The following is a 17,550-nucleotide window of genomic DNA, read 5'->3' on the forward strand; positions in this document are numbered from 1 at the left end:
TGTTTTTCTTTGGATCAAAATGGTTAGTCAAAATTTCTTTCAAAAAGATGGAAACAAGATAATGGATGAGATTATAAAATGAATTCCCCAACCTAAGTCAGAAACGCAGCTCAACACATTCTCTGCTGTAATCTTATTCAAATGCAGGAAGCAGTAAAAATGCTAACGCCATGCAATAAAGTCTTCTCCCTCTTCAAAGGGTTCGATGTTGCCGATGTGGTTGGTAGCCATCCTCGTCGCCAGTGATAAGTCCAAGACAAGATAAATGACCCGTTACATGATGTCTTTATTATGCAATAAAAAGTAGGTACACAGTACAGGGTCAAGTATTTAACTGACTGTAAAGCCAAGTGACTTCAAGCCAGGTTGACACTAAACAACAAGCAAACAACTGTTAAGAAGGCAACAATACATAACACTGCCATCTGCTCCTCTTCCATTCAGGAAAAGCATACTAAGAAGTTAGAACAGGGTGTAAACCTTATTTTGGTCAGTAAAAAGTTTGCCTGAATTTATGTTAAGTAACTGTTCCAGGTCCCCCCATAGTGTGCAATCATTTTCCGTGTTCACCTGTAAGAGGTACAGCATCAGTGCAACATTTGGAAGAGTCTGCTGCCAGGGAACCAGGTTGGTTCTTGGGACAATGTGGTTCTGTGCCCTTTGTCACCTGCCTCTCGTTTTTCACACTCTGAGTCTCGTGTGATGCATTAGCTGAAAGATCGTTTCGGTAAACGTTAATCTTTGAAACATATTCAACTTCTATCATCATCGGGATCTATAGTATGAGCTTGTCAGCACTGACAGAACTAACTATATAGGTATACAGCTGACGCCTGATATTCACGGGGGATGCCTACCGCAACCCCCTGCAAATAGCTAAAATCCGAGAATACTTGACACCCCTCTAAAAATACTTATAACTTCCTATTTTGATAGTTCAAAAAACAAAAAACCCCTCTAAAAATACTTATACCTAAGTATATTAAGAGTTATATCACAAAAAATACAATTAGTCATGAAAATATATGAAAATAAAGTACAGTCAACCCCCGCCTATTTGTGGTTCCAGATTCATGGACTCACCTATTCGCGGATTTCTCTACGGAACATATATGCACATTATTCATGGAAAATTTGCCCATTCGCAGTATTTTTCATAGAGAAATATTCACAAATTATTGTATTTTCATATCATTTTTGTGACTAAATGTACTTTTATGTGGTAAAACTATTAAAATATTCAGGAATAAGCATTTTTAAAGGATTTTTTGTGTTTTGAACTATCAAAATAGGCAGTTAAAAGCATTTTTAGAGGGTGTCAAGTATTCACAGATTTGAGCTATTCGCGAGAGGTAGTGGTATACATCCCCCGCGAATACTGGGGGTCGACTGTAATTAGTGAATATTTCTCTATGAAAAATACCGCGAATAGGCGAATTTTCTGAGAACAATTTGTATAAAGGCAGTCCCCAGTTAAAGACAGGGAGTTACATCCCGGCTAAATGCCACTAACCGAAAATCGCTGCTGACCGACATTGGCAATAATGGCGCCGAAAATCCCACTTACTGGCACTGATAAACTGGCGCTGATAAACTGCTTACTGACGCTGATAAACCACTTACCAGGGCCAAAAATCGCTTACTGGTGCCGAAAATCCAGTTAATGACATCGCTAGCCAAGCGCCGTAACACCGAAATCCCATTAACCGATACCGCCAGTAAGCAGGGACTGCCTGTATACATTCCACAGGAAAATCTGCAAATAGGTGAAGCGGCGAATCCAGAACCGCGAATAGGCAGGAGTCCACTGTTTGGACAGTGTTATTAATAATAATGTGTCTAGTTAGTTGTATTTATTCTGATGTTATGCTGACTCAATCGATTGTTAAACCAATCTCCTCTACATATACTTGTCATTCTAAATCCTTGTCTGCTATTCCCCTTCTTCTCGAAATGCACCTGTTCGTTCTTGACATGTTGTTTCCAAGCTAGATATTATTCTAGCTACTTATCTTTCTAAGGATGTGTTGTATGGGAATGCTCTCAAGTCATTTGAGTCACCTTCGGACGAGGCAGGAGTGTTGTCGTCACTCCTCTTCACCCCTCCTCCCAATATTGCACATTATCTTTGGCGCTGACACGTCATTTTACTTTACTTGCAGATAGTCGCCTGCTGTCACCAGCAGTTGCCCTAACTCCTCCTCTGGCGGAAGAAGAGCTTGGATAGGAGGAATCTCCTTTGCTTTGCCAGCATTTGCTGGAGTGTTGGAATCTGCGTTATACACATTCAGTGGAGGAAAGAGGTCCTATAGAGTATAGGTCTCGGTTATCTTTGAGTATTTCAGCGCCCATCAAGTATCTGGAGAACCCAAGCTTTCTCCTTCAATTTAAGCATGTTTCATAAGTTTTCTTATGCTCTGGCACACATAGCTTTTTTTTGAAGCCTGCCAGTGCTTATCTTCCTGGTTGATTGTAGTCGCAGAGAGCCGCCTCTTATGATTCAGGCACTTCTCAGGCCTTAAAACATCTCCAGTCGAAAATTGGTTTTCTTTGCCTGTCTCTGTTCCTTTGAAGAGGCGTACTTGTGAGACTGACAAGTGCTTTGGACATGCTGAGATGGAGTTTGTTGTCTAGGTCTCTGTTTAGATTGTTAAGTATTATCTTTTACCGAACTTTTGCTCAGTATGATTGCCTTTTCTCTGGTCCAGCTCAGAGGGGTTGAGGTGCCAACTTAAGAGTCTGTGTGGTGCCAGCAGGATTTTAGCAAGGGAGGGTAATAAGAGTTTTTGACTTGCATGGTCAAGGCCTTTTCTGAAGCTGCAGGGAAATGTTCTCATGCTTTTTACTAACTTAGGTTTGAAGAAATGAGAACAGTTATACTCCTATATGTCATCAAAGGTTTCTCCTGCACAGAGGATAGTGGCTGTTTTGGTTTCTCCTTTAGGTTCCCTTCTAAGCCTGACTTTATAAGGCAATAAGGGAGGATGTACTGGTACAAGTCGTAACTCTTTCTCACAGGTATTTTATACCTTTTGGGGATCCATTCAGCCCTCAGGTTCTGGCAGGAAGCCAACTGCAGGCCTTCTAAAATGTTTGGAGAGACTAGAGCAGAACATTCAGTGGTGTAGGTTCTGAAGGAGTTACGATTCCACTCGGGTTTCCCCTCCGCTGGCATAGTCTCCTATAGCCGTTCCTTCGGATCTTCTCCAGCAGAAGTATCTCGTTCTTCAGTGGGAGGTTGTAATCAGAGAAGAATGCAATGGAGCAGATGTCGGTAATTCACTGAGATTTTACCTACAACTATTTCCTAGCACAGCAACCAACAGGAGATTGGCACCCAGTCTTGGACATTTTAAGACTGAAGAGCTTTCTGCATCTGTCTCCATTCTTTTAATCTTTTTTTAGCAAGGTTTTAGTGACTCTCCAAAAGAATGATTGGATGTTTCAGTGGACATGCAGGATGCACCTTCCTCACACCAATAGATCCTAAGTTGTGCAAGGTCTTTTGATGTGTATTTGCAGGGAAAAGTCTTGCTGTCCAAGGTGCTTTGTTTAGGCTTGTGTACAGCACTTCAAATATTCACAATTTGTTGCCCATGGGCAGATCGCGTCATCTTTTAGGAACAAGAATTCTTTTCTACCGAGTCAAGTGGCTCATGTTGGCCAACTCTATCGATGGCATTCTGAAGGCCAAGGATGTTGCTTCACTTGGCTCAGTCTCTAAGCATTATGATTTTCTGCAGACTTCCCTAACTCATCCTTGATCCATTCTTTATTTGGGGATGAGGGTATACTTTAGCAATTTGCAGGCTTCTCTGTCATAAGATGAATAGGCACTTCTAGCTTCTTCTTGAAGAATTTTAGGCCTTCAAAACACTTCCTACACAGTAAAGGCTTTCTTTGTTAGGCAACATGGACTTACTGGAGAATTTGTCAGAGTAATCAGGCACAATTAGTGTGGTCTCAGATTGCAACTTTTAGCATACACTTATTAAACTTTTATGTAATCCAGGGCCATCATTGTCACCAGGCTCTGCAAGAGGGACACTGAAGCTTCGAGTTAACAAGTTTATTCTTAACCTGCATCCAGGTTTTGTTGTTTTTCCCTCTGCCTTGCAACACAAAACGAAGAGTTAAGGAAAGTATTGTGACACTGACCATAGAATGGTCAGTATTACATCTAGTAAACCTTACAGAGATGTCAGGTTGGTGGAAAGACCACCAAAGATTCCAGATAGGTTTATCCCTGAGAGCTCAAACTCTTGGCTACATGGAAGAGTTTCTACAATGCAAATGACTGGTCAGAAATTGTCATAGCAGAAAAACTGCCTCCTTGAGCGAAAATGAACAGCATCATATTGGTCCTCCAGTTCATCCCATGGAAGAACAATGTTTTGGTGCCTGAGGATTCAGAGAGAACAAGCCTGCCTATGGAGTGGTCATTACATCTGCAAGTCCGACAGGTGCTGTAGAATTAGAGGGGTGCTCAAAAGTGGACTTATTAGCATGTGGATGAATAGGAACAACCAGTCAATTACTTCTACTTTTAGGGCCCTCAGGCTTGAGTGGTGGATGGACTTCTTCAAGCTGGCCTGATTCAGACTTATTTATATAAGCCTTCCCCTTTTACCTACTCTAAGGAAAGTATTGAACAAATTTTGTGCACAAGAATTGTTCAATGACTCCCACAGAGCCCTGGTAGCCTTAGACGGAATGGTTTCTGGAATTTACAGCTCTCTATGTGGATGTCCCCTGTATTCTTCTGTAACTGAGAAATTGACCCAAACTACCAAATTCCACGTGGTTCCACTAACTTCTGCATGTCACACTTTACAGCTTAGAGATGCTCAACAGTCTCCGTAAGTAAGGGGGCTTTGAAAGGTATCTCGGATTCTACCCTTAATCAAGTGGAGAAGCAACCATGGCCTTGATCAGAAGCAGGGGTTTGTGTACTGCTCCGGGTTCCTTGCTTTCCTCACTGCTGCATCATGAGCACCTGGATCTGGCAAAGGATCAGCACCTTAACTCGCTATCAATCTCCCTCTGGAATTTAGATGTATTTCTAAAATTTATCTGTAGATCCTTTTGAAACTGAAATGAGTTCCACTGATGTATTTGATAGGCTAGCACATGAGAAACCAACTCCTACCTTGTCCCTTTATTGAAGGTAAACAATCATAATGTAGGAGCAATTGTGACTTCACTTCATTTTATGACAAAATGTTGCTTGAGGATGTGATCTATGTGGTGCAGAGAAGTGCAATTCAGTTTTTCCTGCTCATTACCTTAATTATGCAGACTCACCTTTGAAAACTTTAAAGCTCATAGTCTGCTACTAGTAGTAAGTAAAGTCTTTTCCTGAACCGAAGAGAGAGCATCTTTTAGGGTCTTTGTTTTAAATCCCAGGTTTGGATATTATGGGGAGCATGAAGGCACATAAATTGTATATGAGCATACCTGTTTATTATACAGGTATTTAATTTTAGTTGACTGTTTTTGTCCCCACACACTACTTCTGGCTGAATTGAAGAAGTTTTTTTTCAGCAAGGCTGCTCTTTGCTGCACACATATGTGAGCCTTGCTTCCTGAATGGGATCCAACTTCTGGCAACACTAACATCCACAAAGGGTTCCAGACAGGTAAGAATGTTTTGGGTTTCATGCAAGAAACCTTTAGCTCAGTTGACTGAGTGGATTTTGTCTAGCTGTACTACCCACTATCCTCTTCTCAATGTGGGAATCAGCTACCTTTAACAGTAGGAAAGATTCATCCCAAATAATGTAAATTTTCATAATAAAATCTATTATTTGAATACTTACCTACTGTTAAAGTAGACCCCATCCAGCCTCCCCACAACTTACTGGGCTGTCAAGGAGAATTCTGACAATCCGACAAGAGCTTAAACGTTCAAAACACACCTGGTGTACTAGACAGTCATCTAGGGTCAGCCATTCGATAATCTTTTGTTTGAATGCCGACTTGCCTATCAGCGCAGAGATATAAGCTATCTTTAACAGTAGTTCAGTACTATCTAAATAATACATTTTATTATGAAAGTGTATATATTCCTCCTCCATATGCACTGATGACTTCAAGTATTTCTGGTACCCCCACTAACCCTACTTTCTAAACTTTTTAGAATATCTAACACTTCCTATCTTTTCTGTATCTGACCCCAGCTCATTTCTTCATCCTTCTTCTCTTCTCTAAGCTTGTTTCTTGCATTAGTCATACTGACTTTCATAACTAGACTTCTCACCCCTTCTCACCACAGAAGAATACAATCTACATTAATTTTTATTTTAGCAGAGATGGTCACATAAAATTCCTATCAATCTCCTTCAAACACTACAACACATCAACCTGATTTCCATCTACTCCGATCTGACACATAACTGACAATACTAGTTTAAGCAACCATTCAAGCAAACTATCCATTCAACTTTAAGCATTTACATAGTGTCTAGGCTAAAAATTATTTAAAATTTGCACATTTTACAAATTCTGTATTACATTCTTTTATTAGGCCTGGTGTTCCCTGTACATTTCTACAGTGAAGCAAAGATCTTCACATTGCAATACATTTCAAGACTTTCCTTTCCACAGGCATAGCATTCTTTTGAATGAATAGACCTCTCTTTCAATGGAAAGTTAGATATACTGAGAAGATGTAATTCTTATAAACAAAGATTGCACCAATGATGCAAAAACTCACCTGCCAAACTACATCAGCTTTTGAAGTTGTCATAAGTGTCTCTACAACCAACTGATCACCAGTTTTAATAGTGGGACCTTCATTGGGTGTCTTCCTTTTAGCACGCTTCAACTTTCGCTTCTTCATCATCTTTGTCATTAACGCTGGCCCTTTTTTACTTCGTTTACCTGTTATCAAAATAAAACCAAATTTTTATATATTAAATATCATCAATGAAATTTAGATCAGACATCTGAATTAATCACATAACTCATGTAATTTTACAGTACTAGTTTATTTTAATAAGTAAATGAATACATTTTATTGAGTAAAATAATATATATTCTTCATATACTTTTAATAACTATGGTAATAACTTCACAGATTTTTTATAAATGTTGAAAAAAAATGTAATTTAAAACAGATTCTTGTGATTTTACACTTTACAGTATTCTATAAAAGTAAAATATGCAATTTTAGAATTGAATTGTTAGCTCTCCAGGCAAAACTAAACTTCCACCTCTTAAGAGTTCTTTCACTTCAGCAATGTGCTCAACATGTAATTCCACTTCTATTTCCCATAATTTCTCACAATGGTGTTGATTGCATTCATAGCACTTCTTCTAAAAAAGAATGTCACACAGTCAACCAAAATATGATATACAACCAAAAGGTAATTCTCTCTCATATTCTCGTTCTTACACCGGCACAAAATATTTACCACCATATTCACAAAAAGACAAACTGATCACTGATGCACAATATTTAAAATAATTGGCTACTTGGATAAAAAAACCAAGGAAACCAAAAGAATGCCTAAGTAGACAAAATATTCTAATCACTTTGGCTTCCTTTAATTCCTATACTCAAACATTAACAGCCTTCTTCACCACCGAAGGATCAACTGTTGTCATCATCCTAAAGAACCTTGAAGCAAAAGTTTGAACACCTAATTTATCTATCATCCTCAATTCAGCAGTTCAAGTAGGCAAGTGATAGTATCCACTGCATTCGTTATTTTCTTGGAAGCTGCTTGTCAATTGAGGAAAATGCTCCAGTTATTAAGAGAAGATTTTTCATTGTCATTTTATACACAAAATGACAGAACCCATGAAAACCATAATTAATTGTACAAAAATGTGAAAGCTTTAGTATTAGTAACAGCTATTGAGGATTCATGAGAGTGAATGCTTTTGTCTACATTTTCAAATGCCATTTCATGGATAACCAAGCTTAAAGAAAAACATCAGGATGCTACAAGGTTGGATAAGGCAAGGTTTAAATACCTACCATCTAATTTTGCTACTGGTAATGATACTTTGATCTGTGTATGTCAGTATGACAGATTTTAAATCATCTTATTTTTCATAGCTGGCAAACCTGAGGTCTTAACGAAAGGGGATTTCTCTAGTACCTAGCTGGAGTCTGGTTATTAATAGTACAAGGTTTTGGTGGCAATGGGAGATAGCCAATGGGGAAGGGGGTGGGCGGAGCCCAACCTGGCTTCCCCCAACGTATGCTGTGACATATCAGTTCTCTCTTAACCGCCTTCCAAGCAAGATGGCGCCACCTTTCTCGCCAAAAAGCCAGTTGTTTTAGCTTTTCCTGCCTAGCCTATGCCTCGGAGTCCTGGTTTTTCATTGTTTTTTGTTTGTGTATTTCTGTGTGATATTGTGCTATCTGTGTGTTTTTGTATTCCTAGAAAATGCAAACCCACGAATCATCTAAGCATTCCAGGCCTCAGAGAAGATGTTAGGGTGCTGGTAATAACCCACGCTCTCGTTATTTGGCCACCTTGGATACAGACCCACATACCACTTGTAGCAGATGCAGATCTAACAATTGTAATGCAAGTAATCCCTGTTCCGGGTGTCATGATTGATCTCCTGAGCAATGGAAGAATTTTGGTAAGAAGAGGAGATATAAGAGGAAATCAGTTGCTGCATCTTGGGAAGGCTTTCCTCCTCAAATGGTGGCAAACGCATCCATTCCTTCGCGTCTTAACAGTACTGTACTTTATTTATGTTAGGACTAAAGGTCAACTTTATAACATCCTCAGAAAGCAGATAATTACTTACAAATAAGAGGGGAAAATCCTTCAGGATTTTCTAAAGCCTAACTGTCCTCTTTATGTCATTGGCTAATAAGAAAGGAGCACAGGTATTGGATCCAAATTTGGATAATTTTACCTTAGGCTATGAAGGATAAAGCACTGCTGTTCCTTGTACTTTGGTTAGAAAAATATTAATGCAATTTTTCTTGGTAAATGTACATTCTCTATTTGGTTTCTAGTAACTTTCAGAAAAGTGTTCAGTTCAACTGGGAGTGTTTATTTTTTCAGAGGTTGTATCTGGACAATCAAGGTATGGCAGTTTGCATGAATCATCGACACAAGATTGATCATTGACAGATTTCCTTAGGATGGAACAAGCTAACTCTTCATGGGATAGGGTCCCCATTAATTTCTGATCTCTTTTGAAGCTGCCCAATCACATCTTACCATTTACTAGTTGGCACTAGCTTAGTTAATCGTGGTATCAATAATATGCGAATAGTATTAAATGTCACTGCAATGGCACAATAATCAGAGGTGCCAATAGTTTCCAATCCTGACAGAATTTATAGCTGTAACATCTGAAATAATTAGATCCAGAAATAAGAATAGGCTTCTTGACAGGCTGCAAACAATCAGAAGGTTGAAAAAATTTCAAAGGTAACCTCCTATGCATATCAGCTGCACCTGAGGAAGTCAATCTTTGAACTTAGCCCTAATTAACAATAAGAATTAACTTTAGCGCTAAAGCAGAATCTAAAATTCTTGACAATCAAGAGGCTCTCCCTATGACTTGGTTTTAAAATGAGGAATGTATTACTGAGTAAAATAAAAGTTGAAGAGTCAAGAAAGAAAAACACAGGTGCAGAGACGAAAAGTAAAAGGATGCAAGTAAAGCAGCTGGGAACTGCAAAGGCATTACAAAGAACCTTTAATTCCATCAACAGAGCGACAAACAAGATCTACCAACAGTAGGCAGCAAACATTACAATGAACCCCAGTCCTCAGGCTGGATAAGAGAGGTGTGAGGAGGCCAAACCAACTCAGTCTTGTGACACCAATCATACTTGATCTTGGGATGATACAGTATTATCAAACAAGAGAAACCAGTTGAAAAAGCTATTCTGTATGACATACCGCTAAAGAGCTACTGATGTACCAATTGTTCAAATGTTATCTCCATATTAGTTCCTCCAATCAGAAAACATAGATAAGGCCTTTATTGTTAGCCTCTAGATGGACAAACTGGCCTGCTTTCAGGTGATGTCCTGAACCGTAATGAACTTCTCAATCTCCATGAATGAGGGAAGTCTTGCAGAATATCTTGGCAGCCAAGGCAGACACATTCTGAGGAACCACTAACACCATGGACTTGGTAAGACCAAATGCCTTGACAATGCTGTTTGCATCTTGTCCTTTGCTGCTGTACTGTACAATGTCTAACTTCAAGAACCTAGCTCTTAATCTCCTCAAGTTTTAGAAGCCTCACCTACACATATGTATGAGATGTGTTCAAGACATTTACAACGCTACAAACACTAAAACCCAAAATTACAGTACATTGATTCCCAATGAAAATAACAAAGCCATTGTTCAGAATTCAATTAATAATTTGCAGTACACTCAAGTCATTCAAAGCTCCTGGGAAATGGTTCAGTGCAGTGTTCAAAGAGACAGATGATGGTAAGGTTGGTATGCCTGCTATGACAGCTGAAAGATGAACAATGCTAAGCATGGAACTGCACAAAAGGCCCCTACCAATAAGTAATGAAAATAATGTTGTGGGCAATAATTTAGTCTTTCAAACAACCAAGTATGTTTTTCAAAAGTACTGTACTATCATGGCAAACAATATATGTAACAAATGTTACTGCAAATAATTGATTGATACTGTTAAAATCATGAAGGTATAAAACTGCATACCAAAGGGTGATATGGATAAATTTGAGTGTAACCAAGTCCACATGGTGCATAACAAAAGATGCCTTTCAATAATGCCACTTCAATTGGGCAATTCAAAATTTAAAAGTAAGGAGGTTGGCACTGTCCTGTAAAGCAACTTTAGCTCTCTAAACAGTCAATCTACCTACCTTTTCAAGCAATGTGAAAATTGCAGAAAGGGAGAAAGCGGGTACTAAAGACTACTATCCTTTTTATTGATATTTGAAAACTGCAGTACGTTATTATAATTTAATTAAAATTCTTATAATTTCCTTACAATAAACCACCTAAACAGACTTCAGGAAGAATTGTTAGACATGTCCACCAGTTATGAATGTGTGCCTGCACATCAGAATTCAGACAAGTCTGCATGGTGTTTCCAGTTAACTGCATCAGCAATAACTATTTCATCCATGCGTAAAGCAGGGCACTAATTAAGACATCTTTGGTATCTCTGTACACACAATCAGCTGATCTTGGCCAAAGAATGCCTTTGCTACAGATCCTTCTTATACACATTATATTTCAGAGGATAAGATGACAATTGAAGTAACCAAAATACAACCACCCAAAAAGGGGTCCTCTTACAGGTCAGATACATTAACAGTGACCTTACAGAATTACCAAAAAAAAAAAAAAAAAAACCATTTCACTGGTTCCAAACCCATTCTATATAAATATTCTAAACTACTGATATATTATAAATTTGGCAAACTAATACAGGCACCAAAGGCACATGTTCAGCATGCCTGAGAGAGAGAGAGAGAGAGAGAGAGAGAGAGAGAGAGAGAGAGAGAGAGAGAGAGAGAGAGAGAGAGAGAGAGAGAGAGAGAGAGAGAGAATGAATCACCAGTATTAATAATGTCAAAAAATATTTTTTTGTTCTCATGGAATATTAACCCTTAAACGCCGAGGCTCTATTTACAAAAGTGCCTGCCGTATGCCGACGGGTTTGAGAGTTAGTGCCGAAGCGTTCAGAAAGTTTTTTTCAAAAAATCACAGCACGCTTAGTTTTTAAGATTAAGAGTTCATTTTTGGCACCTTTTTTTCTCATTGCCTGAAGTTTAGTATGCAATCATCAGATATGAAAAAAAATATCATTATCATATATAAATATTGGAATATATGACAGCACAAAAAAAAATTTCATATATAATTGTATACAAATCGAGCTGTGAGCAAAACGGTTAAAGATAATGAGTTATTTTTTTTCATTGTATTGTACACTAAATTGCGATGATTTTGGTATATAACAAATTGTAAAACGATCAAAGCAACAGAGAAAATATTATCACAAAATGATGCATGAATTTGTAACGCATGGACATAAAAAAAAAAGTTTTTTCAAAAATTCACCATAAATCAAAATATTGTGCTAGAGACTTCCCGTTTGTTGCAAAATGAAGGTAAATGATTGAATATTACTAGAATGTAAGAGTTTTAGCTTACAATTGCAGTTTTCGACCATTTCGGTCGAGTCAAAGTTGACCAAAGGTCAAATTTTTACTATTTATTGTGATTTATATGAAAATATTTCAAAACTGATAAAAGCTACAACCGTGAGTTATTTTTAGTTGTATTCTCCATGAAATTGCGAACATTTTCATATATAAAACTTTATGTAACGGCTAATACAAAACTGTGCAAAAATTACGACAAAGTGACTAAAGAATTTCTGAGATTGTAAGAGCCTGACGCTGTCTCTTCCAAACACGTGCGTGTTCGTGTGTTCGTCGTCCATCGGAGTGGCGAGACGTTTGGCGTCTTCACAAAAAGAAACATGCACACAGTTTGATACAGAAGATTTGTTGGAACAATATGAGTACATGATAAGAATGCTTGCATGGCAATGCAAGTAGTGGTGATTGTACATACATCAAGACAACAATGGTTAGGGAGAAACAGACGGAAATATCGTATGGTTGAAATTGCGTTCCTTTAGAGAAAGAAAATGAGACGCTCTTGTTGTCTTGTCCACTCCGATGGACGACGAACACACGAACAGACACGTGTTTGGAAGAGACGGCGTCAGGCTCTTACAAGATTTCCAGCAGTTAGCGCGTGCGGACGTAAGGAAAAAGTTTCTTTCAAAAATTCACCATAAATCAAAATACTGTGCTAGAGACTTCTCGTTTATTGCAAAATGAAGGTAAATGATTGAATATTACTAGAATGTAAGAGTTTTAGCTTAGAATTGCATTTTTTGACCATTTTGGTCGAGTCAAAGTTGACCAAAGGTTGAAATTTTTCGCAAACAAGGCCTATAAGTATTTTTCCGCAAATATTTAAAAAAAATTTTTTGTAGTCGACGTATTTTACGTCCACTTGGCACCCGACAGACAATTTTTGTCAACGTAAAATATGTCCACTCGGTGTTAAAGGGTTAATATTGTAAAATATTCTGGAAAAAGAAAAAATACAAGCATACAACAGACTGACTACTACATCATAATTATATGTAAAATATGGTTAAACTGGTGTACATTTAGCTTTATATTCACATATAGAATCTGGTTACACTGACATGTATCTAGAATGATATTTGGTTAAGCAGACTAGCTTCTGTAATGAGACAAAGGAAAAATACCACTAAAATTATGGTCTGTTATCTCCTAAAATTCTGGCCCAACTATAATTTCCCACTTTGCATACATTTTCTGAAAGAAATCTACACTTCAGTTCCTGATGACTCAAGAATTCCATCAACAAATGCCTAACAAACAGTAAGATGAGGCAATCATCAAAGAAAGGTTAATTTTCACCAATCATAAGGTAATAATACATTAACCATGTACAGCCATTATGAAGATGGCATATTACAACTTATGATTTCCTCAGCATCATAAAGATTTCCTAAGGCGTATCCAGAAATTATTTTCATGTCGCTGTTACTGGCATTCAAAAGCGCTAAAGGATATTGACAGAGCAACTACATATAGTGCACTTGAGACCTCACTAAGAATAACGGTTGCTACACCATTTACAACAAAAGCAAAAAGTATTACATAAGCATCTAACCCAGGGAAACAGTCTTTCTAGCTTCTCTTATCAGACAGTGTACTATCAACTTTAACCAGAAAATATCTAAATGATTAATATACATTGGTAAATAGGGGCATTTTTCATATCTTTAAGCAATGGCATATGCCTTCACCATGATGTGAACATCTATACACCAGACATGAGAGTTCTACTGTCGAAAGATGATACAAATGCTGTGCAAGTCTTTTTTTCTTGTTTCTTTCATTGCCTTACAAAACCAATCTCTAGTGTTCATAAAAAAATTTTAAGCAGTGCAATGTCAATAACAGCAAATTAAGAGGTATCTTTGTAGCAAAGTGCAAGAGCCTATATTCCTGTCTGTCGTGGAACTGGGCATCTAAGCAACCCTACTGATTTTTGTAGTGTACACCAGGTTTATGGAATATCCCTTGTAGTATATCAACAGCATCAATAACTGTTAGAAAATCACTTGCATCTTCTCCAATTTTACTTACATCTTTACATTTTCATCCATCTACTTTTTCAGCATACAACTACTGTAATCTTGGCCCCTCATTAGTACTTATCACAATGAAGATATGATTGTTGCTGAGACATCACCACTTGGTCTCTTGAAGATATGATTGTTGCTGAGACATCACCACTTGGTCTCTAACTAAAGTCAATGCAGTACTGCAGATGGAGCTATCAAATGGTATGGCACCGCCTAGGATTACTAGAACTGATAGAGCTTAGGATCTTGCTCTCTATGATTGAGGCTAACATATACTCCTGATTCAAGTCCTATCTCTCCAAAGAGTGGCTGCTATTTTAGTTGCCTTGAAGAAAATGGCTACACCAGCTGGTGATTTTAAGGCAATCATATAATTCTGGATAACCTGGCTATTATGATAAAAGGACATAGTGTGTAGTACTTCCTTTTTAACTGTCCATAGGCAAATTAAGGCAAGTGGGATATAATGATGGATATAGGCAAGGCATCCACTGTGATTTCAGTCACAAATCATATTTGTTTTTAGAAAAAATGTGTGCTCTCCACCAAGATATATATTCATTTATTACCATCTCCAACAACTGTATATTTACTGGAGAATCCCCATACAGCAGAAGCTTAAGCTCTTTATGTATGGTGCCCACTGACAGTTCCACTGGCAAAATGAAGAGACTTTACATAGGTTTTTGAACCATGATATCACAGGTCCTTGACAACCCTTTATGGTCTTCCAATATTTTTACACTGATGATAATGTTATTTGATCCTTTAAGGATCTAGCATGTGGATCTGTGATGCATCTGCTGTTACCTACTTTAGCAGATATTCACGACAATAGTGTTATTTTGGATACAAACACATTGGCCTTTACAAGAAAATGATGCCCCTCATCTGCCTCCGCTAAGACAAAAGGCTAGCTGAGTTTAGGAGGAGTGTTACTGAATCTCTACCTTAGGTAGAGTCATAGTTTGATCATTAACTTTTCATCTTCATAATTTAACAGTTTTTTCTAGAATTTCTTAGGTTCAACCACTGAAAGTCTTACTATAGAACAGTTAAACTTCAAGATCTTCCACTTATCTTTCTTACACAGTAAAGGTTAAAAATATTTTAGAAGAAACTGTCTCAAATAAGTTAAGACTTCAGTTTTACTTGTTTCTCTTTCTGATTTTTTCCTCTCATGTCCCAAACCTGGTTGACTAGGAACAGTAGGATGATAAGGGGTCACTGGCAATAACAGTGAGCCATTGTTTAATATAATGCCTTGCCTCCCTTATCAGTGCTCAAAGTCATAATGTCTGCTGGGGTTATCTTACTGCTGCACATGGGTTTCTAGTCTCAATTTCCAAACTGTCCTCAAAGTAAAAAAAATCGGTTTCAAAATCTTTAAAATATAAACTTTCCAAGAGTTCTCCATCATTGGTGCAAGTAAGAACAGACTCCAAAATGTCCACCCCTTATCCTAACCAAAAGAGATATCACAGAGAGGCAAAAATGTATGGCCAACCTGGTTGTTGGAACAGAAACTATTGTGAGAATGTAATGGTAATTATCTCCACTCTGAACGATGTTAGCTGGCAAAACTACACAGAATGTGAGGGATCCTATCCCAAAATGTCATCCTACCCTTGGAATCCATGGGCCTTAAAGATATCAATATGACAGATCATATGAATAAATCTCCAATTCCCAATCTTACCTAAGTTCCCACCACTAGCTTTGAATATCAACCAAAATATGAGTTTATGACACCTTATCCTAACTGACATGCAGAAATTTACCCAAAGCAGGAAAAAACATACTATTTAAGAAAACCTAATAAATATCATGAAGAACATATGAATTTTGACTTGAAAAAATTCCAACAGTTCAAGAACCCTCTAACCCACCATAAGGTTTTTAACAGAAAAGATATTTCATATTGTAGTCACATGACTTCTAGTAGGAGAGAGAGAGAGAGAGAGAGAGAGAGAGAGAGAGAGAGTTTTCCATTTTTATTAAGCATGTCTGTGATATTGGTAATTTTTAATAAGAAGTTATGCAAAGTGCTGAAAAATCCATGGTAATAGCTCTCTTGCTATAACCTTAGTCATTTTGAACCAAAGCAGGTCAAAACTAGTCTCAGGATACTCAGCTGCCAGAATTTCATCCTGTGTCATAGAAAAAGTTCTTTAAAGAAGAGTGCTTTTGATAAAGCAGAGTTGATCATATCACCTCCAAAGATCACTATCACAAAGTTATTTATACAAGAATGATCATTATCACCATGGTAGATACCAAGGAAGAGGCAGTTCCAGACACCCCTAGAATAAAAAAAAAAAAGCACACTCTCTTTATATTAATGAGCTGTAAATAAAAACATGCATAATACAATATGCAATGAAAATTAAAGATGGTTAAAATTGGAAAAGTTTAAGTTGGACATCTATGACAAGGAAATAGGTGGAATCTCAGTGGAAACCTGCTTCCCAGTGGAAACCCTGATAAAAAAAAAAAAGCAAATTTATTACATATCATATGCATACAGTAGATATGTCTGCGTAACACAGCATGCCAGTGCACAAAGAATTTACTGTCCACAGTAAGTTGTGAGCCTACTATAAAACACAAGACAAAATTTAAGTGTTTAACTTCCAAATTTAACATATGCTGCAGCAAATAACACAAAGTAACATCAAATAAGTAAACAATTACATTTATGCTCTCAGTACATATAGTGTGTTCATACTGCATGTTTCTGAATGTGTCTTGCACACTATCTGTAAATACCAGGAGTAGATTTAGAAGATATTTACAGATTCTTCTGAGTCATACAATTCATATTTCAAATTTATATGAAATTACAACTTTTTTGTGATACCTGTTATCTTAATTGTAAAGCTTATTTAAGAAGCTAAACAAAAAGTATGTAATTTCCTAAATTTGTGCCACATCTAACCTTTATAGGTCAGGCTGAATATACATTAACAATACCCCAAGAACGGGCAAACTTTAAGGTCAGCCAATTTTTAAAAAATCCACATCGCTGGAAAGAGAATGATATACAAATGTACATGGTACAAGAAAATTCTAAAAAATTTTCTGTGCCTTCCACGGGAGGTTAAAAGTCAATGTTTCCAACCCTGTGCATTGCCTTTTTCCATGACACTTGTAAAAATATGCTAATTTTAACGAGTTATACATGACCTTTCTAATAATTTTTTTTATTTTGTAAAATTACAACTTCATCTCACATATCATAACAGATGAGAGCTAAAATCAGCAACAATCCCTGAGATGTACTAGGGTGGGGAGATGTAGTGACTTTTTGTGAGTTATAAAAGGGGAGATGTAGTAACTTTTCGTGAGTTATAAATGTTCTAATAT

At 37.3% G+C, this 17,550-nt stretch overlaps 1 protein-coding gene across 1 annotated transcript in view; it reads right to left on the reverse strand.

Annotated features, from left to right (window-relative positions):
* Window positions 1-967: 967 nt before the first annotated feature.
* LOC136833864 ((E3-independent) E2 ubiquitin-conjugating enzyme UBE2O-like) overlaps window positions 968-17,550 on the reverse strand; it is a 108,843-nt gene continuing 92,260 nt past the window's right edge. Inside the window, exons 9-10 of the mRNA XM_067096166.1 lie at window positions 6,716-6,882; window positions 968-973 (exon numbers count right to left, since the gene is read on the reverse strand). Coding sequence (XP_066952267.1) covers window positions 968-973; window positions 6,716-6,882 — 173 coding nt within the window. The remainder of the gene's footprint in view (window positions 974-6,715; window positions 6,883-17,550) is intronic.

This window comes from Macrobrachium rosenbergii, chromosome 52, assembly GCF_040412425.1.
Source record: "Macrobrachium rosenbergii isolate ZJJX-2024 chromosome 52, ASM4041242v1, whole genome shotgun sequence".
NCBI classification, from domain to species: domain Eukaryota; kingdom Metazoa; phylum Arthropoda; class Malacostraca; order Decapoda; family Palaemonidae; genus Macrobrachium; species Macrobrachium rosenbergii.